The sequence below is a fragment of the Quercus robur genome, chromosome 11 (genome assembly GCF_932294415.1).
Source record: "Quercus robur chromosome 11, dhQueRobu3.1, whole genome shotgun sequence".
NCBI lineage: Eukaryota > Viridiplantae > Streptophyta > Magnoliopsida > Fagales > Fagaceae > Quercus > Quercus robur.
The window spans coordinates 13,837,602-13,860,663 of NC_065544.1; the positions used below are offsets into that span (position 1 = coordinate 13,837,602).

Consider the following 23,062-nt stretch of genomic DNA (forward strand, 5'->3'; position numbering starts at 1 on the left):
AAGGTCTTAGTTCTGTCCAAAACTTGTGTTTTTCTTTTAAGTAGTTGGTTTCCCCATAGGCTTGAGTCCGAGGACCAGGCAAGGCCTTGGTTCTGTCCAAAACTTGTGTTTTTTCTAAGGTTAGCCCCTTGACCAAGGTGGGGAGAGTTAGCTTGAGGTTGGAAGCCCCTAGAGCTGCCCGTGCTATTGGCACTGCGAGGCGTAGCCCCTAGCAGAAGTTTATGTCAGAGCAATAACCGCATGTAGCTGGAAATGGAGGAAACTTCGCGAACTTCTACTTGATAAAGACTTGACTCCACCGCCATCTGCGCCAACGCGCAAGCCTTCCCACAGACGGCGCCAATTGTAAGGACACAATTTTTAACGACCCAAGAATGACGTTGGGCTCGTGTGTAAAAGGCCCGAACAATATAATTTATAGAAAGTGGGATAGAAAGGCTGGACCTTGGTCGTTGGACGGCGGTTTCGTCATGATTTTCATGGAAGCTCATACGAAGATAAGTTTGGCCTGTATAGCTAAGCCTTACATCGATGTAGTTTGAAAGGTTTGACTCCTCAGACTTAGTCCGAGGAGCATCGCATTCTCACCATACTTCCCCTTTTTTGTAGGATTCTCCCCCCCCCCCCCGGTCTCAGCTCTCTTTCGCTTTTATACTAGTATTTACTTCCCGTTCTTCACCTACGTGTCAGTTTTTCCTTTTTTGGGGTAAGTACTCGTCCTATCAATCCATACGTCAAAATGGTTGGGGGTGGTTGGGGAAAGTTGAATAGCAGGGTCTGGAGTATGGGCTTGTCAGGTGCTGGACTCCACATTACGGTGTGGGCAACTTTCTCCCTTGTAATGCTCTTGTACTGAGTTTGTCCTTTGCTTCAGGCGTTTTGTGAGGTGTTGAGCGTGTGATCGTCCTCGGCCACATCCTTGGGCCTTTAAGGGACTTTCATCATACGTCCTTGGTAGTAGGGCTCCTCGGCTTGAGCTTTGGGCCCTTAATACAAGATGGGCTGGGACCGCAGATTTTGGGCCCCACAAGTTTAGTGAGAGAAATGTAGTTTATTTATTTATTCATTTTCAAAATAGACTACCCAAACTTCATGCTGGCTGAATCTTGAATTTCAACAAGAATTTACCGAAACGACCCAAAATGCCCAAAATGACCCAGAATAGTCCGAAATTTAATCTGAGGTGAAACAAGGGTGGTTATTGTTCCGGTTTGCTCACTGGTATGGTATTTTTCGACCATTGTGACCGGAACGGAATGTTACTCATAACATTAATTTGGACTGAATAGACTGAATGGATTGAAGTGGACCACAGTGAATTAAAATGGACCAAAATATTATTTTGATGTAGCTCAACAGGAGCGTAACAACAATAAATATTACATTTCATTTTTTAGATATTATATAAATGATGTCATTTAGTCATATTTAACTAATATACAAAATTATTATGCCATGTTGTCAATTTGGTAAGTTATGCACATATTGTAGTTAAAAACCTTATTACAGTTACTATAGATTGGCCTTGGAAGTCTAAAATGGTTACAATGAAACCTATCCTCTAAAGTTTTAATGGGAATTACGTTTAACATTGATTGGGCTAGTGTTAAAATTATAAAAAATTGTCTTTAGAAGAGAACTTCACACACATATACACTTTGATTAGGTTTGATGGCTTTTAGATCCCTTAAAAACACAATTGGATTAACCTAGGTAATTAGCCAAGTTGTTACTTAGTCCAATTTAACAAAACTAAGTTATCACAATCACAACAATCATATCATGCAAAGCAGCGGAAAGATAAATAACATAAAGATATGATCACCCAAGAAACCAAATCGGTAAAAACCTGGGAAGGATTTAACCTAGCTATCCTCAAGGTAAACTTGAATCCACTATCTTGAAAGAATCGAAGTTCATACAATAAGACTTACAAGCCTCCACGCTCGACTTCTTATTGCTACCCACCAGTAGAACTTACTGACACGACCACATGCAATCTTTGAATCCACGGAGTCCTTCTTTCTTGGATTCACCACCAGATACAAGCACACCTGCTTGTGTTTCTTTAAGCTTCAATGGCAGCAACTGAATTGATCATCAAGGTGTAGATAATATCTCCTTCTTGAAAACTCTAAATTTGTGTAAAGGAATGCTCCTCTAGATCTTACAAGAGATTTACACAAACAGTAATATGAGCAACACTAAAAACGTGACTAGGATTTGCCTTTTATACTTAGGACAAAATAGAAAACCCTAAACGTTTTAAACAAACTAGGGCTGAGTTGGAAATCTGCAGAAAAACGCATTCTGCCCGAGATTCGATCGATCGAGCCTAAGCTTCGATCGATCGAGCCTAAGCTTCGATCGATCGAGCCTAAGCTTCGATCGATCGAGCCAGGCCACAATGCATAGTAGCTTCTACATTAGCTCGATTCCAACTTTACATAAAAGATACAACTTTAAGCAAGTCTAAACACTACTAAACATATTGTTTTGATCATGGTTTGCTAACAATACATATTAGAGTTCTAAATACATAAAAACCTAAGTCTTTAGAACCTAACAAGGTTAAAGGAGAATTTCTATCTTGTATAAATAAATAAAATAAAATAAAAAATCCGTTGAGTTTATGTCAAATTGTGTGATTTTAAATTAATTATAGCAAACTCTTTTTATTTTTTTAAGAAGAAAGACAAGGACTTTTATTAAGATAAATTGGCTATATAAGACTAAAAGACATGAAGGAGTTGTGATGGAACATCTTCTATTCAAACTAACATATTTGGGACATTTATAGAATTTTTGGCCAAATTATGAGCTAACTTATGACCCTCTCTTTTGTTATGAGAAAAACTTAACCAAGTAAAAGAATTAGAAAAAACTCTAGCATACGATATTCCCAAAACCAGCCAAGGACAAAGCTTCATCTGCAAGTGCATGTATAATCATCTCAGAATCACCTTCAAGTATGGCTTGTATAATGCCAATTTACAAAGCAAATTCCAGGCTCTTGCGATTTTATTCTTATCATTGTCTTAACTAGCAAGTCAGCCACTGAAGAAGTTTCATGCAATTTATTCTTATGGATAAATTGCATGAAACCTTCTTAGAAGCGGCTAACTTCACACTCTTATAGATAACTCCCTATTACAAGTTTTTTGAATTCCACATAAATCTTTTCATTTTTCTACCGAAATGATTTTAAACTTATCAAAAAAAAAAAAAAAAAAAAAAAGCTCTTTGAAATTTTGAAAAGAATCACTTTAATTTTTTTTATTAAATAAACATACGTATACTTTAATTAAAAGATTATCAATAAAAATTATATAAAAATTATTTTATTCACGATTTAAAATTTTCTCTAAGGTCTGTGTGAATTAATTTTAACAACTCAATATTTCTTTCAACACTTATAAAAAATATATATATTTGTGTGTGTATTCTTGCTCGATATATGCTTCACATTTTTTTAAAATCTCTTAATATTAATGATTTCCACATATCTATTATTAAGATTTTAACTTGACAGAAGTGGGCATGCCAAAAATTCACTATTGGAAGTTTGCCCATATATAAATTAATTTAAACCAACTCAAGGTTTTTCATGTTAACACTTGGTCTGTTACTAACACAATTATTTTAAGCCTAATGAAATTGAAATATACTTTCATAATTTTTTTAAGACAAAATTGTAGGAGTAACTTTCAACATTTAAGAAGCGAAATTCAAATTTGGACAACATTTTATAGAGAAAAGGTAAATTTCAACCTTCTTTCACTGATTCATGAATCAATTGGCCTCCAAAACTTTTTAGGTTTTATTTTTATGACATTAATTAATACATGATTCCTGATTTTTATGAATCAAATTATTTTAAAATCTAACGACACATTAACTTTCTAGTGTATTAAGACTTTTTCGAACTTTGACTTTTACTATTATGGTGACTTTGTCAAGTTCAACTTTTCGTTGAAATAAAATAATATGAGAATTGAGTGCACTTTCATTTTATCTCATTTTTAATAACTTGATCAAAGTGCAATGCTAGGGAAAAATCTCTCATGGTGTATGAGACTTGCCTCATACACCTGATGCATAAAATACCAGCTCATAGTTCTAGTTTCCATTTTTGACTTTTGCAAATAAAGCAACCCACACTGAAAATTTCTTGTTCAACTTCAACAATGATAAAGAAGAAATAGTCAGTCCCTTTTAATATTTCTAATTAGTATGAAGCTGAGATTTAGGATGTGTTTGGATACCGCTTATTTTGTTGAAAAACTGAAAATAATAAAAAAATAATTTTTGATTACTGTTCACACTCACAAAATACTATTTATTTGCCTTAATACAGTGTTCATAAGACAAACAGTGTAAGAGATGCTGTTTGAAAAAAAAAAAAAAAAAAAAAGGCAAAAGGTGGACGTGGACTTAGGATCCAAACGTACACTTACTATAAATAAGTGCTGCATGGTCCATACTTTAAACCCATCATCCTCTCATTTCCTTCTGAAAATGTCTTCCTCACAGTTCACCTTCTCAATCTACCTTCTAACCTTTGCTTTCTTTCTCCAAACCATTTTTGGAGTCAGCCCCCCTCTCTACAATATTTGTTCAGGCTCTGAGAACTTCACCACCAATGACCAATATGAATCAAACCTAAGAAAGCTCTTAGGTAATCTTAACTACCAAACCCCTCCTCTTGGTTTTGGTCTTGGCTCAGTAGGTTGGTACCCATACCAAACTTATGGGCTTGCTCTTTGTCGTGGAGACATTGCAGCCGCAGATTGCAAGGCGTGTGTTAATGAGGCTAGCAACGAAATTCACAAACGTTGCCCATATAATAAAGGTGCAATTATATGGTACGATAATTGTCTTTTGAAGTACTCAAACAAGGACTTCTTGGGTCAAATTGATAATGAAAATTGGTTCTATTTGTTGAATGTGCATAATGTGAGTGAGCCAACAATATTTAACCAAAAGACTAGGGAGTTATTGAGCCAACTAGCCAAGGATGCATCTTTCAGTGTTAAAAAGTATGCAGCTGGAGAGCTAAACCTGGGATTGGGAGAATCAACCAAACTCTATGGCTTGGCTCAATGCACATGGGACCTTTCTACCATTGAATGTTTTCAATGTCTTGATGATGCAATCGATCAACTTCTTAGTTGTTGTGATGGCAAACGAGGAAGAGTTGTTGGTGGGAGTTGCAACATAAGATATGAGATTTACCCATTTGTCAGTGCTTAATTCGATGTGGAGTGCTCTAGGTTTCAGGTGCCTTTTTCATGATCTCACTTTGGAGGGATACTCAAGAATAATGATCTATGATTCTTTAATTTTCTTTGAACCAATGTAATTATATAATCCCTTGCCAATAAAATTGATTTGTTTTGGTTTTCTTGATTTTTTCCGTCAAATAATTCAATAAGAATCTCTCGATTTAGGGGGATAGGTGTTGTTAGTTGAAGCTCCATTATGACACTCGCTATCCAGGAGCACAAAAACTCATAATTCACTCAAGATGAGGTTCTCTACACGCTTGCACTAACCACAGGCCTTTTACCTTTTCCTTTCCAACGGTAATTTATTTTGGTGGTTGTATATATCCTTACTACGATTATTATAGCTTCTTTTTCGGGGCCCTCGATGAAAAACATGACACTTGAAGTCTGAATTGCCAACCAATATGAGTAGACACTGGAGTTAAATATATAGAACAGGCATGCATGGATCTCGGATGTCGGATGTTGGTCCTCTATTAATTAAGCACGTAAGCAAGAATTATAATGGCTAGGTCACAAAGAAAGTATAGGAAGACAATGCATTGTTAGAACGAACGTAGTACGACTTGAGTGGAGGAGCGGCAAGTACTAGAGCTGGATTTATTAGAGTCAGACTTATCAGTGCAAATGGAAGAGGCAATAGAAGGGTTAGCTGCCAACATAGTAAAGCTTTTTTTGGACTTGCAAGCTCTGTAGACGAGTCTCACAAGCTAACTCATTAAGGACGAGTCTCACAAGCTCTGTAGACTGCAGAGAGGCTCATAGTCATCATGCAAAGCTATCAAGAATCGGTAGAGAGGGACTGATATTGTTATGCAGTGTACTTGGCTCAATAAGTGGGAGTCCCAAATTATATGAATGGCACAATTTAACCATGAGTTGATATTCCTTGGAACCATGAGGTGTCTAGTATATATTGTAACGACCTAAGGAAAAACACTAATCATATTTACGAATATATCCAAAAGGACTAGTCTAATTATAATTGAAATTTTTTATAGTTATTAATAAAGCTCAAATCAACCAAAGGAAAAAAACAATAAAAATTCAACTTTCATAAAGTCAAAATCAACCCTACTGATCAACAGTTTGGAATAATGGTTCAAACCATGGCTTCTGATTGCAAATCGGACTCAAGTCAAGCATGGTCAAGTCGGATCGGGTAACATAAACCGAAACTTATGTGGCACTTGGCGTTGACATGGCAATTTTCATGCTACATAAAATAATGTGGCAGGTAACATGGTAATGCTGATGTGGCAATAGGGCTAGAATGGTAGTGCTGCCATCGCAGATGTTGTTGATAGGTGATGTTGACTTGACCTTAGGGCTGACATGGCATTCTATCAATGTTACAAGTGTCAATGACACGTGCTTGATTGTTGGAGACATTGTGACATGTGAGAAAATTGAGATGGCGTCTAAGATAGCTGGGATCACCATGATTCTTTCACCGATGGCAGTGGTGAATTGTATGGAGGCTCAGAGACAAAAATTTTGAGGGTGGCAACGATCTTGTAGTGATGATGGTGGTGAAGGAAAGACGGTAATGGTAGGCCTGAGAAAGCAAAGGTAGAAAAATGCCAAGGAAGACAAAGACTATTCTTGAATAAAGAAATCTTGTATGATTAAAGCCTGGTTTGGATGCTTTGCGGCTGCGTTTGCAACTTTCAGCCTTTTTATTTTTCTTATTTTATTTATTTTTTTTATATACTGTGCACTGTTTATAGTTCTCACAAACTTTACTTTTTAACCACTTTTTTTTTATTAAAAATGGATCAATGGTACTATTCACACATTTAAAAATTATTTTGTTACAATATTTTCAATTTTCAGTTTCAGCAAAAATAAGTTGTTTTTAAACGAATCCTAAATTACAATAAGATTAGGTCCCGGTTAGACTTTGAACTAATAAGAACGCTTTAGAAATTTCTTTTTAATTATTGTGGCAATTTTCTCATCTTCTAAATTTCATTTCAATAAAATATTAGGGTTACCAAGTGGTTTTTTCTATTTCATAAATAAGTTGATTAAATAATTACAGATTTAGCTTTCCCAGTTTTGACTTTTTGCAAAGAACGCAGCCCAGTTTTGAAAATTTCTTGTCAATTTGACAAGTTATTTAGAAGAAAAAGTCAAAACTTTTAATGTTTCGGGCATAGATAGATTTACTATATATAACCGCTGCATTGTCCATAGTGTAAACCCATCAACCTTCTCTCATTTCCTCTTGAAAATGTCTTCCTCACACTTCACTTTCTCCATCTACTTTCTAACCTTTGCTCTCTTTCTCCAAACCATTTTTGGAGCCAGCCCTCTCTTCCATATCTGTTCAAACTCTGAGAACTTCACTACCAATGACCAATATGAATCAAACCTGAGAAAGCTCTTGGGTAATCTTAACTACCAAACCCCTCCCCTTGGTTTTGGTCTTGGTTCAGTGGGTTGGTATCAGTACCAAACTTATGGGATTGCTCTTTGTCGTGGAGACGTAGCAACCACAGATTGCAAGACGTGTGTAAATGAGGCCAGCAACGAAATTCACAGACTTTGCCCGTATGATAAAGGTGCGATTATATGGTACGATAATTGTCTTTTGAAGTACTCAAACAAGAATTTCTTAGGTAAAATTGATAATGAAAATTGGTTCTCCTTGTTGAATGTGCAAAATGTGAGTGATCCAACAATATTTAACCAAAAGACTAGGGAGTTGTTGAACCAACTAGCTACAGAGGCGTCTGTCACCACAAAAAAGTATGCGACTGGACACATAGAGCTAGGAGAATCAACCAATCTCTATGGCTTGGCTCAATGCACATGGGACCTTTCTAGCAATGATTGTTTTCAGTGTCTTGAGGATGCAATTGGCCAACTTCCAAGTTGTTGTGATGGGAAAGAAGGAGGGAGAGTTATTGGTGGGAGTTGCAACATAAGATATGAGATTTACCCATTTCTCAGTTCTTAATATTGGATTCAGGAGTTTGTTTATGATTCTTACTTTTAGAGGGAAATTAAGGAATAATTCTTTGTAATTCTTTATTTTTCGTTGGACGAATGTAATTATAAAATTCATTTTCAATAAATTGAATTTATTTTTGCCATTTGATAAATGAAGTGGTGATTCCATTTGTAAGTCACCCGATTTAGAGGGATAAGTAATATTGTTAGTTGAGCCTCTATTGTGTGATATACTATCGAAGAGCACCAAAAATCCTATGTATTAATTGTTCATTGATCCTTCATTATGTGATATACTATCTAGGAGCACCAAAAATCCCAATCCACCTGGTTGCGATTTTCAACACAATTGCACTTGCTAAAATTGTTGGTGATTGAGTGATGAGCATAAGCATATAAGAGAGAGCAAACATGAAGATTTATGAGATTCAGCTTGATGCCTATATACATCCATAATGAAAGTCCTTGCACGGCTAGATATTTGATATTAAGCTCTTGTTTAAAATGAATTCCATGTAGAATTTAGATGCTAGAAAACCCGAGACTAATCTTAGGTTAATTATACACTAACTCAATGTTAATTTGCTTATTCTACAAGAAAATTGGCCTACAATTGGATTGAACCACTTTGACTATAATATGTCTAACAACATTAACCACATGCTTTTTGTAAGGTTGAATTTATTCAACCATCTAATTGGCTTTATTCCGTGCCAAATTTGCTTGTAATTCAGCATTTAGTAACCCTGTATTTAGGTGGGATTGTTGTAAGGGTAGTGAGTGAGATAGTGTGAAGATTGCTCAAGAGTGTGCAAGAAAACAGAGTGTCGCGGCTGGGACTCGCGGCTGGACTCGCGGCTTCAACCCGCCAGAATCTGCACACGTGCCAAGCATGCTGGAAGATGAACAGTCATGCTAGCTGGAGCACTACAGGACAAAACAGGACAACTGGCCATACGGTTAACTCGCGACTGGAACTCGCGACTTAGTCAAGCCGCGAGGTCAAGCCGCGAGCCACCCCTGTTTTGGAAAAACCTGACGTTTCGCATTCCACTCCACTTCAGTATAAATACCCTTTTAACCCACGATTGAAAGAGAGCTTCCAGAGAGAATTTTGAGAGAGAAACCCTAAAGAAAAACCAGATTGTTTCACCCACAATCTCTACCTTAGAGTCTCATCAAAATCCCTCACTCTCTTCCTCTCCATTGTCAAATCCTTGAGAGGCCTTTATACCAAACCTGGTTCTCACCATTATCATCTCTGTGAGACAGTCGTTTGGAGTTCTGGGAAGCAGTTAGGAAGGAGCCAATATTCATTGGTTGATGCTACGGTGTAGTAGCGGAATCCGGAAAGCTAGAAAAGAAAAAGGTTCGGCGCAACCTCGTTGGAGCAAGAAGCTTGGAGGGCTTAGGTGCATTGGGTAGATTAGGCTTGGAGGGTCTATTGCTGTCCTTGTATCCCAACTGTATTTTCTAGTGGATTGATTACCGCTTGGAGGGCGGCGGAGAGGTTTTTCGCCGAGGTCTTCGGTTTCCTCTTCGATAACATATCTGGTGTTATCTCTGTGTTTGCATCTTCCTTCCTCTCTATCTCTGCCTTTACATTATCTGCTGTGGTTTATTTTGTTGTGGCTTAGATAGTTGTTTAATCAATTCCATGTTATAGCATATGTTAAGTTTCCGCACACTAGTTGTTTAACATATTGCGTGTGTTGATTAAATTGGTTTTTGGGGGTCTAAACGTTCAAAAGTGTTTTTGTACACGTTTTTGAACTTTCACTTTTATCTTTCCTTTCCCTTAATAATTTATTTTGACAGTTGTTTCCTTCGCTACATTAAATATAGCTTCTTGTTGAGGTCCTCAATGAACAAGATGAAACTATAAAGTGTGACTCGCGAATGAGCGTTAGTGGAGCGGAGCACCAAGGTTCTTCAAAGCCAGGATTATCAACTAGTGGATTTTTTTTTTCAAAGCCAATGTGTTCGCTACCTAGTTGTTTAGATTTGTTCTACATAGTCAAGGATCGCAACCTAAGTGTTCGGTTTTATTCCTTGTTCTTTGTTTTCTAGAGGAGGTCAATGTAGCAATTAGGTAAAAGAAATAAGAAATTACTCTAGTGTTTGTTATTTGTGAGAGAAAACTATTTAGGTGTATTGAGTTTGGGTTTTGTAAGAGTGTCTTTACGCCATCTTTGTATCTCGTATTTGTTAGTGAAATTTTCTCCTTATCATTACTTGTGAACATTGGCAAAAGGTCAAACCACATAAATCCTTGGTCCTCTCTCTTTTGTGTGTGGTTGTCTATTTTTCTTTTAGGTTCGTTTCTATTATTTAGTTTAGTGATCTTTCTAAAGTCATAATATTTTCATGATCATCTAATGTGTGAGTGCTATTTGAAAGCCATTTCCTACTACAATTGGTATCAAAGCTTCACTTGTTACAAAAAAATTAGTATTAGAGTCAATGGCTTGATGGGTAAGTGTTTGTTAGTAGGTACAACCATATAGAACGAGAAAAACTATCATGTCAGCTCTACCCATGGTTGAGTAAAGGTTCTCTACTAGTTGTGATTGATGAGTCAAGGTAATTGTGCTTATTGGTAACTCTCATAGTTGTACAAGGAAGACTCATGTTCACTCCACACATCGTCAAATAAAGAACATTCTATTGGTGATGGTAATTCATAACATATGGTATTTGAGCTTGTTTATTGTAATAGGGGAAGCTCTAATACGAATTTCTTATGGAAAATAGCTTTTGGTATTCCAACACAAGATTTATTCATTTTGTTTAGACCCATGTACACTCAGATTGTTTAAACTAATTAATTAACCAAGTTGATACTAAGGTTTATTATGTAGATCTAGGTTAAACACATACAATCATATCACATAGTGCAAAAAAATAAAAGAGACAAGCGATATGATTACCTAGGAAAACCAATGAAACCAACAGTTTCAAGGTAAAAAACCTGAGGAGGATTTAACCTAATGTATCTCAACGTAACAAATTCACTATGATAGAATGGAAGTTTTACAATAGATTTAAACCCTAAATCTAAAACTATCTCTTGCAGAACTTACTCACATGACCACATGCAGCTCCGAATCCATGGACTATTTTATTTTGAATTTGCTAAACACAAACACTCCCATTTGTAACTCTGAGGTCCCACTCAAAGCTTTAAACTTAGCTATGTATGATCTTGTATGCAGCAACTTAATCCACTAGTTCTTAAATATAGATCTTCTTTTTAGTAGATGCTTGTTGAGTAAGAAGGCTACGAAAACCTCACAAATCTCACAAGGCTTCCGAGAACTTCTAAAACATATTTAGGGTTTTCCTTTTATACCTAGTAGTATTGGACATAAACCTTAAACATTTTCGTGGGCTTTGGGCCTGATTTAAAATCTGTAGAAAATGATCTTCGATCGGTCAAGCCTTGTAGAACCCAAATTCTTCTTTCTGCAGCTTGACTATTCTTGAATATTAACTTGAACCTATATGAGCAATGTCTTACACTTAAACTAGACATGTTTTTGTTCTTAGTTTGCCAACTTACATATAATTAGAACATAAACATTTGTTCCTAAATATTTAGAACCTAACAAGATTGATTGTGAAAATATCATGGATTTAGAAATTAAAGATCACCAAATATAAATAATAGAAATGAGCAAAAAGATGGAGAAAAGTGGGATATGTTGCACTCTTTTTGTTAATATTTAATGTGAAATTTCACTACTTAACTAACCACTATTCACACATGAATATTCTAACATCTATAAGATGGAGTCATGAAGAATAGAGAGAGACCTCAAAGGAAAAGTGAATAGCAAAGAGAAAGTGAATTTGGGGGGGGGGGGGGGGGGGGGACTTGTACGATTATAATCAATTAATTATATAGCTTGCCTTTGTTTCTATTAATACTAGTGTGTAACCCTGTGCATATGCATGAGTACAATTAAACATAATCATAATTATACAATTCAAATTATACATGATATTAGTTTACACTTTTTAAAACCATATATATATATAATTTAGAATTTAATTAGTTTTATACTTTTCAGTTTTTGTACCCAATAATTCATTTGCCACAAAAATTAAAAACTTAGATAGACATGTGGCGGAAAATTGGACTCCGATTGAAATCTAATTTAGAATCAAATTAAATTTGGACTCTTCAATTTCTACACTCAATAATTCACTTGGCACATAATTAAATGGGACACATGTACATGGAGCAAAATTGAGAATCCAATTAAAATATAATTGTATTTTTTTAATCAAGCTTTGGCTATGTATATATATATATATATATATATATTAGTATTGATACACCATGTTGAGTATGCTAGAATAGAAGAGGAAGTTGAATCATAAAGCATAGAACACAAGAACATAAGGGTTATGTGGTTCAACCGAATAGTTTGTGTCCACAGAGGAAACCTTTAAGGGCTACACATTTAATATATGAGAGTATAGTATAAATTATGTGTTATAATAAATCATAGCATGATATATATAGTAAGCTAAATCTTAGATTAACCATACATTAACTATATATGTTTAATAGACTTCTAATAAAAGTAGGAGACTTGACTTGCACACATAAAAAGATTGGACTTGGGCTAATTTATCTCCAATAATATATATTTACAGTCTAAGAAAGAAGATAAAATGAAAGCAACTCAACTTTGTTACAATAATTTACAACCGATTTGTTAGTGTATAGCTTAGACTAGTTTAGCCCATTGGGCTTAGCCCAGTATACTGTACTTGTAGTTTACTCCTTTTACTTGTACTGTACACATATCTAGCCTATATAAGGCTCTCTATTGTACATTGTTTCACACACATCAATATACAGACTATTCAGTCTTTCTCACACTTTATATTCTTAACATGGTATCAGAGCCAATCCTCTGACTTTCTGGTTCCTGTGGACATCTCCGGCGTTCTTCCGCTGCCCTCGCCTTCATCCAGTAGCCACTGTCAGAAGCGAGTCACCGCCGTCACGCTCACAGTCCCAGCAAATCTCGGATCTCATTGTTCTGCTCATCCAACTGTCAAAGCAAAGGCATTGAGTGACAGAACAGACAATCCCGAGCAAAACCCCACCAAGAGCGGCCAGAAAACACTTCACACGCGCCTCCACGCGCCGCCTGAAGTTTCTGCCTCACGAGCACGCGCCGCCACGCGTCGCCACGCGCCGCCACTCTCACTCGCGCGCTCTCACGCGCTAGATCAGACGTCCTCCACGCGCCCCACGCGCCAGCTCCATTTCGCGAACTGCCACGTCAACCCTAGTGTGACGTCACCCTGCCACGTCAGCACACGTCAGCCGTTGACTGGACCAGACTTGACCGTTGACTTTGACCGTTGACCGTTGACCAAGTCAAAATTTTTCAACAGGACCTGTCTTGCTTAGTTTTTCGCGTAGATTCTGATTTTGGGCTCTGTTTCTGCATTTGAGGTATCTAAATATCACTTTTTGGTCATTTTCTTCATTATGGCTCAACAAAGTGAACGAGATATCATACGTCCTATCACCATCATGTTGGATGGTCCTACTAGCTATCATGCATGGTCTCAGAATATGACCGTCTTTCTCAAGGGTCATAAACTGTGGAGATATGTGACTGGTTCAATTCCTAAGCCAGTACCAAACCCTTAAGTCCAAAGCCACAGCTGCTGAAGAGTTTTCCAAGACTGCTGTTACAATAGATGATTATGAAGAACGTCTAGAAGAATGGGAGAGTATTCAGAGTAAGATCTTATCTTGGTTTATCAATACCTCTATTCCCTCCATTCATAATCTTCTTCCTCGTCTTGAAACTGCTGAGGCTGCTTGGAAATTTTTGGCCGATCGTTATAACTGCACTAATGATTCAAGCTTGGAGTTTCACATTGAATCAAAGCTTTATCAAATGCGCCAAGAGACAAGTCAGTCTATTTCTGATTTTTATTCTCAGACTTCTACTATGTGGGAACAACTCTCTGCTGCAGATCCTCCACTGGTGTGTTTTAAGGACATTGAGCTCTTTGTCAAATATCGGGATCGCCGTAGATTTATACACTTCATGATGGGTTTACGTGAGGATTTTGAGCCTACTAGGGCTTCTCTACTTAGCCGGTCTCCTACTCCTTCTCTTGATGCTGCAGTAAAGGAGCTCATTTCTGAGGAGAACCGTCGGCCCACTTATCACATGACATCATCTGATCATGTCTTGGCTACACCCTCACCACAGCCTCCCATTGTTGCATTCACTGCTCCTCCGCGAATAAACTCCAGGCGTCCCACCTCTCAGTCTTCCAAAGGTGCTCACTGCAAGTTTTGCCGTGCCAAAGGCCATGACATCTCTGTTTGTCGTAAGCTACAGAAATTTGTGCAAGAGCAGAATAAAGCATCTCTTCCTCAGGCAGCTGCTGTATGTCCTTCAGATCCATCGGTTCCTACAGGTCCATCTTTGGCTTCCTCACTTACTACGGCTGATATTGAGGCAGTTGTTCAACAGGTTTTATCCCACACTTCCACTGCCCTTTCTGTCACCTCAGGTAAACAACCTTGGTTTTTTGATACTGCATGTTGTAACCATATGACTCATGGTGAATCCCAATTTTCTGATAAGGCACCCTTAGAACATCCAATCACCATTTACACTGCTGATGGAACTCCTATGCCTGTTAGTCATAAAGGAACAATCTCTTCTCCTTGTTTATCCTTTAGTGACACTTTTCATATTCCAAAGTTATCCCTCAATTTGCTTTCTGTTAGTTAACTTTGCGAATTAGGCGTAGATCTTCTATTTACTAATCATGGTGTGGATATGCAGGATCCCCGGACGGGTCAAGTGCTTGGGACAGGCCGTAAGGTTGGTCGCATGTTTGAGGTTCATGACTTGAAGATTCCTTCACAAGTTGTTTTTGCAGCTGCTACCACTGCCACCTCCTCACCTAATCTATGGCATGCTCGTCTTGGTCATCCATCCTTATCTCGTCTTCAATTGTTAGCTTCTCAAAGTCATTTAGGTTTAGTTCAGTTTTCAAAATTTGATTGTACTTCCTGTCATTTTGGCAAACAAACAAAATTGCCATTTAATAAAAGTAACTCCTTTTCTTCTGCTCCTTTTGATCTTATACATTCTGATATTTGGGGTCCTGCACCTATTCCCACTGAGGGGGGATCTAAATATTTTGTCATATTTGTGGATGATTTTTCTCGGTATACTTGGATTTATCTGCTTCACCATAGGTCTGAACTTGTATCTATTTACCAAACATTTCATAAAATGATTGAAACACAGTTCAATCGCACCGTTAAAGTCTTTCGATCAGATAATGCTCAAGAATATAATGATAAATCTTTCCTATCCTTTTTAGACAGACATGGTACTCTTCCTCAGCGGTCTTGTCCTTACACCTCTCAATAAAATGGTCGTGCAGAACGAAAACATCGTCACATTCTTGATGTTGTCTGTACCCTTCTCATTTCTGTCTCTCTTCCTGAGCGATTTTGGGGTGAGGCCGCACTCACTGCTGTGCACACTATTAATCGTATTCCTTCACCAACTACACACAACAAATCACCATTTGAGCTTCTCTATGGTCAAACTCCTGACTACTCCTCTCTTCGGGTTTTTGGTTGTGCTTGTTTTGTCTCTCTTCCTCCTCATGAACGAACAAAGCTCCAACCTCGTACTCGTCTCTGTTGTTTCCTTGGTTATGGTGTGTCTCAAAAAGGGTTTCGCTGCTATGATCCCATTTCTCATCGCCTTCGTGTCTCCCGTCATGTTGAGTTTTGGGAACATCGTCCTTTCACGAGTCTTCAGCAATTTCCTACATCTTCTTCCTCAGAGTCTCCCATTTTTACTGATCTTTTCCTCCCTCTCTATCCTGAACTTGTGGAGGATTCTTCAGCATCGACTGCCTCTCTAGACGACTCATCTCCGGTTCTGTCTCCGGCATATGACCCACCTGTCTTGGATCCTGTGGCACCACCCTCTCCTGAGTCTCCTATTGGTCCTGAACTTCGTCGTTCCACTCGGGTAAGCATTCCTCCCCCTTATCTCACTGATTATCATTGCTCTTTTGCTCTTGCCACTCTCTATGAACCTCACACCTATCGTGAGGCTCATACTGACCCTCTTTGGCAGCAAGCTATGAATGAAGAACTAGATGCCCTTCATAAGAATCACACGTGGGATATGGTTGATTTGCCTCCTGGTCAGTCTGTAGTAGGTTGTAGGTGGGTTTACAAGATCAAGACCAAGACTGATGGATCTGTTGAACGATACAAGGCTCGCCTAGTTGCTAAAGGCTTTACTCAGGAGTATGGTATTGACTATGAGGAAACATTTGCTCCTGTTGCTCGTCTTACATCTGTTAGATGTCTCATTGCTGTGGCTGCTGTTCGCCATTGGCCTCTTTATCAAATGGATGTGAAGAATGCTTTCCTCAATGGAGACCTCCATGAAGAAGTGTACATGCAACCACCCCCTGGCTATCCACACTCAGGCAATCAAGTTTGCCGCCTTCGTCGTGCTCTTTATGGCCTCAAGCAGGCTCCTCGAGCTTGGTTTGAAAAGTTTAGCTCAGTTGTTGCTCAGCAGGGTTTCACTTCGAGTCCTCATGACACTGCTCTCTTTGTTCGAAGATCCTCTGCTGGTATCACTCTTATTCTTCTTTATGTTGATGATATGATTATTACTGGAGATAATTCTGCAAGTATCCGCTCTCTTCAGAACTTCCTTAGTCAGCATTTTGAGATGAAAGATTTGGGCACTCTCAGCTATTTTCTTGGGGTTGAGGTTACCTCATCCTCTGATGGATACTATCTTTCCCAGGCTAAATATACTTCTGATCTTCTCTCCAAAGCCGGTGTCACTGATAACAAGACTGTTTCCACTCCTTTGGAATACAATGCAAAGCTCACACCCTTGGATGGTGAACCTATATCCGATGCTACTCGCTATCGTCAGTTGGTTGGCAGTTTGATCTATCTCACAGTTACTCGTCCAGATATTTCACATGCCGTGGGTATGGTTAGTAAGTTCATGGATGCACCTCGTTCTGTCCACTATGCTGCTGTTCTTCGGATTCTCCGATATGTCAAAGGCACACTTTATCATGGTCTGCATTACTCCTCTCGATCTTCTCTCGAGCTTCATGCTTATTCAGATGCTGACTGGGCAGGTGATCCGACTGATCGATGCTCTATCACAGGTTTCTGTTTCCTGTTAGGTACTTCTCTGGTCTCGTGGCGCAGCAAGAAGCAGGATGTGGTTTCCCGTTCTAGTACTGAGGCTGAGTATCGTGCCCTTGCCGACACCACTTGTGAGCTTGTTTGGCTTCGCTGGCTCTTGGCTGACATGGATGCTCCACAGCCCACTGCCACTCCTCTTTATTGTGACAATCGTAGTGCTATCTACATTGCTCATAATGATGTCTTCCATGAACGCACTAAGCATATTGAGATCGACTGCCACATCACTCGCCAGCATCTTAAGAAAGGAAATCTCCAGTTATTCTTCATCTCCTCTGCTGACCAGCCTGCTGATATCTTTACCAAGACTCACCCGCCTGGTCGTCTTCGAGATCTTATATCCAAACTCCAGTTGGCTTTCTCCTTGCCACCTCGAGTTTGAGGGGGGATGTTAGTGTATAGCTTAGACTAGTTTAGCCCATTGGGCTTAGCCCAGTATACTGTACTTGTAGTTTACTCCTTTTACTTGTACTGTACACATATCTAGCCTATATAAGGCTCTCTATTGTACATTGTTTCACACACATCAATATACAGACTATTTAGTCTTTCTCACACTTTATATTCTTAACACGATTGTTAACTGCACTAACACACCCCCTCACTAATTTAACAAGTTGCTTGCTTGGATGCTTAGTCATTTTTTCCAGTTGCAACAAGTGGCTACAGTGAGAGTACTAACCACTTGTGCTAATATGGCTTTGAAAACATATATATATAATTCACCTTCTGGTGGAGGTGGGGAAGAATCATTTATACTCTGACCAAGTTTTTCTCATTAAAAAACAAATACTAGGCCAACAGATTTAAAAATAAATAAATAAAATGAAAGGGTTTCATTTTTGTATTTTATTCCATCATTGCATCTGACTCAATACATTATTGTTAAAAATCTGGAGCATCTCCATCCAGCGCGCACATGCTATGTCTAGCGAATAAATTGACTAAGATTTTGTTTTGATCACAATTTTGTGCCACAACTTTTATCAAAATTTTGACGTAGCAAATAATGAGTAACCACTTATCACTTTCATATGAATCTACTATTTTATTTCAAGTACTTACAGTCAGATACATCAAAATTATGGCAAAGTTGTGTTCATCGATTTTCTCAAAAATAAAAACCAATAGATATGTAATATTGTTTCCTTGTCTTCTGACGCACATGTTAACGCCAACTTCTTTTTTTAACAATTAGCTTGTTACAATGGGACTAGAAGAGAGAATTGAACCCTAAATATTTTTATTAAAAATGCTAAAAGGTGTCACTTAAACCACAAAGCTCTTGACATGTTCTAAAATAGCTCAGTCCATGAAACAGCTTTACAGTCAATGCTAATCCTGCTTATTTTATCTTTTTTGTTCAAATCTTGATTTGTAAATCCAAAACACAAAATAAAATTTAAGGTCTTATCTAGAACATATGATTATTCGTAAAGAATACTAGGCACATACACTTAATCAATAACCCAAGAAATTACTGCGCTCCACTAAACATTCAACATTTTACGCGCGCGGAGCGTATACAAGTCATGGCAATATAAACTATTCTGCTTTTTTTCTTTTTCTTTTTCTTTTTCTAGACAAGAAATTAAAAAAAGAAAAAAAGAAAAAAAAAAGCTAAATTTCGCCAAAATAATGTGATCTTCAATCATGCTGATATATTTAGAGTACCAATTGCTTCATCCTGTCTCGTCACAATTCATCAAAACATCAAAATTTAGCTTCATATGATAGAAGGAGAATAAATATCCTTTGTTTCATATTAAGAGTGTTCAACTTTATTATTCATCAATTATATTAGATCAGTGTCTGCCTTTAAAAAAAATATAAATATAAATATAAACTTGTGTTATGTTATAAGGAATAGATTTACGTTATAAGGAATTGAAAGGGATTGTGTGACAAATTAAGTTGTGGTAGGTGAAACTTTAAATGGAATACACACGTTTAGATCTAGAAATAGGATTTTTATTCGAGAAGGGTGTTGTTTGGAGATAGATTTCCTATATGGGTTCTCGGAATAGTCCAATTGAATTTTCATGAACCTGTTTGACCGATGACAGATCCAGAATTTCAGCTTTGTGGGCCTATAAACCCCATCCCCCCCCCCCCCCCAAAAAAAAAAATCAATAATGAAAATATGATTATAAGATTCAACACTAAATTAATGAAAAAAATTTAGAAGAAATGAAAAATTAAAATTAGTGTCCATTAAATGTTAACGAAAGAAAAGACACAAATAATTATTTATCAATCCATTAAATCAATCATTTATCAAGTAGAACATGGCATACTTTTAAATCCCAAAAATTATCTTTGATAAGTTTTCTACTATGATTAACACTATTTTCCTTTCAAAGTAAATAATCAAAGAGTCATTGAGAGAATAATATTACATTTTGTTGTGAAATTTAGTTTTAACAGTATTCGTGGCTGCAAAACTGTTGGCTTTGTAGTTGCAATAAGTTGGAAGATTGTTGATCCAAGAACGGAGTCAGTACTTGGAATTAGGGGGCACTTTGGCTGTTGGTTGAGTGTAGCAACTTTTACCTTCAACTCTACTGCTTAACCATTGAGGGTTTTTATTTATTTATTTTTATCTTTGTTGCGTGCGTCCACAGCTGGATAATGACAAAATTATTTTGTTCAAATTAAAATTTTTAGAGGACCATGTTGTTTGTTTGGGTAAAATAGGTTGATTAAGCTTAATATTTTTTGGCTTTACTATTGGTAATTTTTGTTATTAGGCTAATTTTTTTTGGACTTGTATATTGTTTTATATTTTAACTCTATAAATTTTTTAAAGGAAATTAAAAGGAGAAAAATGCTAGAATTACAATTTTTTTTACAAATTATTGTATGTGAAGTGGTTATTGATGAGTAAAAATGTGATGTAAACGGTGGATTTAGATATGTGGGGTCCAATAACTTGAGACCCTGGCCCATTCCTACATTAGGGCTCAAGGCCCGGGCCGAGGAAGGTTATGGCCGAGGATGGGTAATTAAAGTCCAAATAGTTTTAAGACACAGCCGAGGATGATTCTGTCCGAGGCCTCATTGGAGAGAAGGGCAAAAACAGTATAGGAACAGCATGGAAAAAATCTAAAATATCTAGGTCAATAGAGAAGGATACGCTGGAAAGTATAACGACCAGGGAAAGCTGTCCTTACTGCCATTCAATACTCTGCGCCTGACAGAGCCATACTCTCCAGCTTTTACAACCACCCCCAACCACCCCCAACCACTTTGGATACAGACTGATGGGACAAGTATCAGTCTTGGAAAAGTCGATCCTACACGTGGACGAATGATAAGGAACCTAGGCTAATATAAAAGGAAAAGTAAGCAATCTAAAAAAGGGGCTGGGAAAAAATGGCCAAAAACCAGAGCCTCCCAGCCCGCCTCCCAGCCCGCCTCCAGGAGAAAGACTCCCAGGGCGAACACGATTTAAACCATGTATGAACACCACGAAAAACCCGTCGTCTGGTGACTAAGGCCTAGCCTTTCAAACCCACGCTCTATAAATGATATTGTTTGGGCCTTTTTATGTGCGAACCCAACCCTATTACGGGTCGTTACAAATCGCGTCCTTACAATTGGCGCTGTCTGTGGGAAAGGCTTGTGTGTTGGCATAGGCAGTAGGTCAAGACAGTTCCCTTGTCATTTCTAACAGCCGATTGTAGTATTCTAGCGTAAAGTTCCACTAGGGGCTATGTTTCTCCACTAGGGGCTACGCTTTGTAGCGTCAGCCGCACAGATGGTTCTAGGGGCTTGGCCGAGGAGCTAATTCCCCCAAAACCAAGGTCTCATGTTGAAGCCGAGGGGTTAATTCCCCCAACTACTTATCAAAATCAAGTTTTGGACAGAACCAAGGTATTGCATGGTCCTCGGACTCAAACTTATGGGGAAACCAACTACTTATCAAAATCAAGTTTTGGACAGAACCAGGGTATTGCATGGTCCTCGGACTCAAACCTATGGGGAAACCAACTACTTATCAAAATCAAGTTTTTGACAGAACCAGGGTATTGCATGGTCCTCGGACTCAAACCTATGGGAAAACCAACTACTTATCAAAATCAAGTTTTTGACAGAACCAGGGTATTGTATGGTCCTCGGACTCAAACCTATGGGAAAACCAACTACTTATCAAAATCAAGTTTTGGACAGAACCAGGGTATTGCATGGTCCTCGGACTCAAACCTATGGGAAAACCAACTACTTATCAAAATCAAGTTTTGGACAGAATCAAGGTATTGCATGGTCCTCGGACTCAAACCTATAAGGAAACCAACTACTTATCAAAATCAAGTTTTTGACAGAACTAGGGTATTGCATGGTCCTCGGACTCAAACCTATGGGGAAATCAACTACTTATAAATATCAGGTTTACTCAAACCTATGGAAGGGTCGGCTACTTAATAAAAATTCTAAGTTGCTCAATCCTCGGATCAAATACTAGAAGAGGTTAAAGTTATGAAAGTTATTAGGAAGATGGTGAAACACCTTATTACTCAGCAACCTGTGGGGGCTATTCATTTTTGGGTTATATGTCTTCGGATGATTACCTCCTACGCCACACCGAGCATTCAGCTATCATCTCGGCTATTTTTGGGTATGTATCGTTTTCTCAGGTCGGCATTATCGTGCCAGGCAACTCTGTTAAGTTCATAATAATATCTTTTTCTTAGCAAGGGCTTCAACCCTAAGTATCATTTGTTCAAGTTAGCATTATTGTGCCGAACAGCTCTCGTAAGTTCATAGTAATGTCTTTTTTCTTAGTAGGGGATTTCGGCCCTAAGTATTGTTTTCTCAGGTCGGCGTCATTGTGCCAAACAGCTCTAATAAGCTCATTATAAATATCTTTTTTTGTTTTTCTTAGTAAGGATTTCCACCCAAAGCATCATTTGTTTAAATCGGCACTATTTATGTCGGATAGTTTCAATAAGCACAAAGCAAGATTTTTTTTTTTAACTGGGATTTTGGCCCTAAGCATCGTTCAAAGTACAGAAATATAAAAAAAAAAAAAAAAATCGCAAAGTAGCGCGTCTATTTACAACATATCCATTCCAAAAAGAAGAGATAGAACATACGAAATAAAGCAATGATGATTTTTATTAATATAAAGGAGTATTACAGTGTACAAAGAAGGGCTTAAACAAGCATCTATAGAAAACGAGTTACTAAAACAATAAAAAAAAAAAACAAAAAAACAAACGAACAGCCAGAGATCTTTTTAAGCTCTGCTCCCAAGTCTTTCCAAACTCTGCTCCATTAGCATCCATATTGAGAGGAGGACCTTCCTCGGTGGGAGAGGAGAAGAAGAGGAAGAAGGAAAAGCACCAGGATGGATCTGGTGGTGGAAAGAAGAAGAAAGAGAGGCAAAAGGAGGCACCAGTGAACGAAAAGAGGAAGAAGTAAGGGCACTTAGTCCCTGCGTCAGTCCTGACTCCTAACACGCTGGTGCCATGTTAGCTATGCTCATGAGAGAGCGGTTGGTACTGATAATGGGTGACCCCAGCTCAGTCGCGCCAAAAGTTTGACG

General features: G+C 37.9%; 2 protein-coding genes across 2 annotated transcripts; both read left to right on the forward strand.

Moving 5' to 3' along the window:
* Positions 1-4,499: 4,499 nt before the first annotated feature.
* On the forward strand, positions 4,500-5,409 carry LOC126706044 (cysteine-rich repeat secretory protein 38-like). Its single transcript, XM_050405305.1, has one exon. It carries the CDS (start codon positions 4,519-4,521, stop codon positions 5,251-5,253), a length of 735 nt encoding a protein of 244 aa, XP_050261262.1. The 5' UTR covers positions 4,500-4,518; the 3' UTR covers positions 5,254-5,409.
* A 2,097-nt stretch (positions 5,410-7,506) lies between these two features.
* On the forward strand, positions 7,507-8,437 carry LOC126705914 (cysteine-rich repeat secretory protein 38-like). The gene has a single exon (XM_050405137.1). It carries the CDS (start codon positions 7,525-7,527, stop codon positions 8,251-8,253), a length of 729 nt encoding a protein of 242 aa, XP_050261094.1. The 5' UTR covers positions 7,507-7,524; the 3' UTR covers positions 8,254-8,437.
* Positions 8,438-23,062: the final 14,625 nt, after the last annotated feature.

Excerpts from the sequence above, each read along its gene's own strand:
- LOC126706044 (XM_050405305.1), top strand. The coding sequence starts at position 4,519 with ATGTCTTCCTCACAGTTCACCTTCTCAATCTACCTTCTAACCTTTGCT.
- LOC126705914 (XM_050405137.1), top strand. The coding sequence starts at position 7,525 with ATGTCTTCCTCACACTTCACTTTCTCCATCTACTTTCTAACCTTTGCT.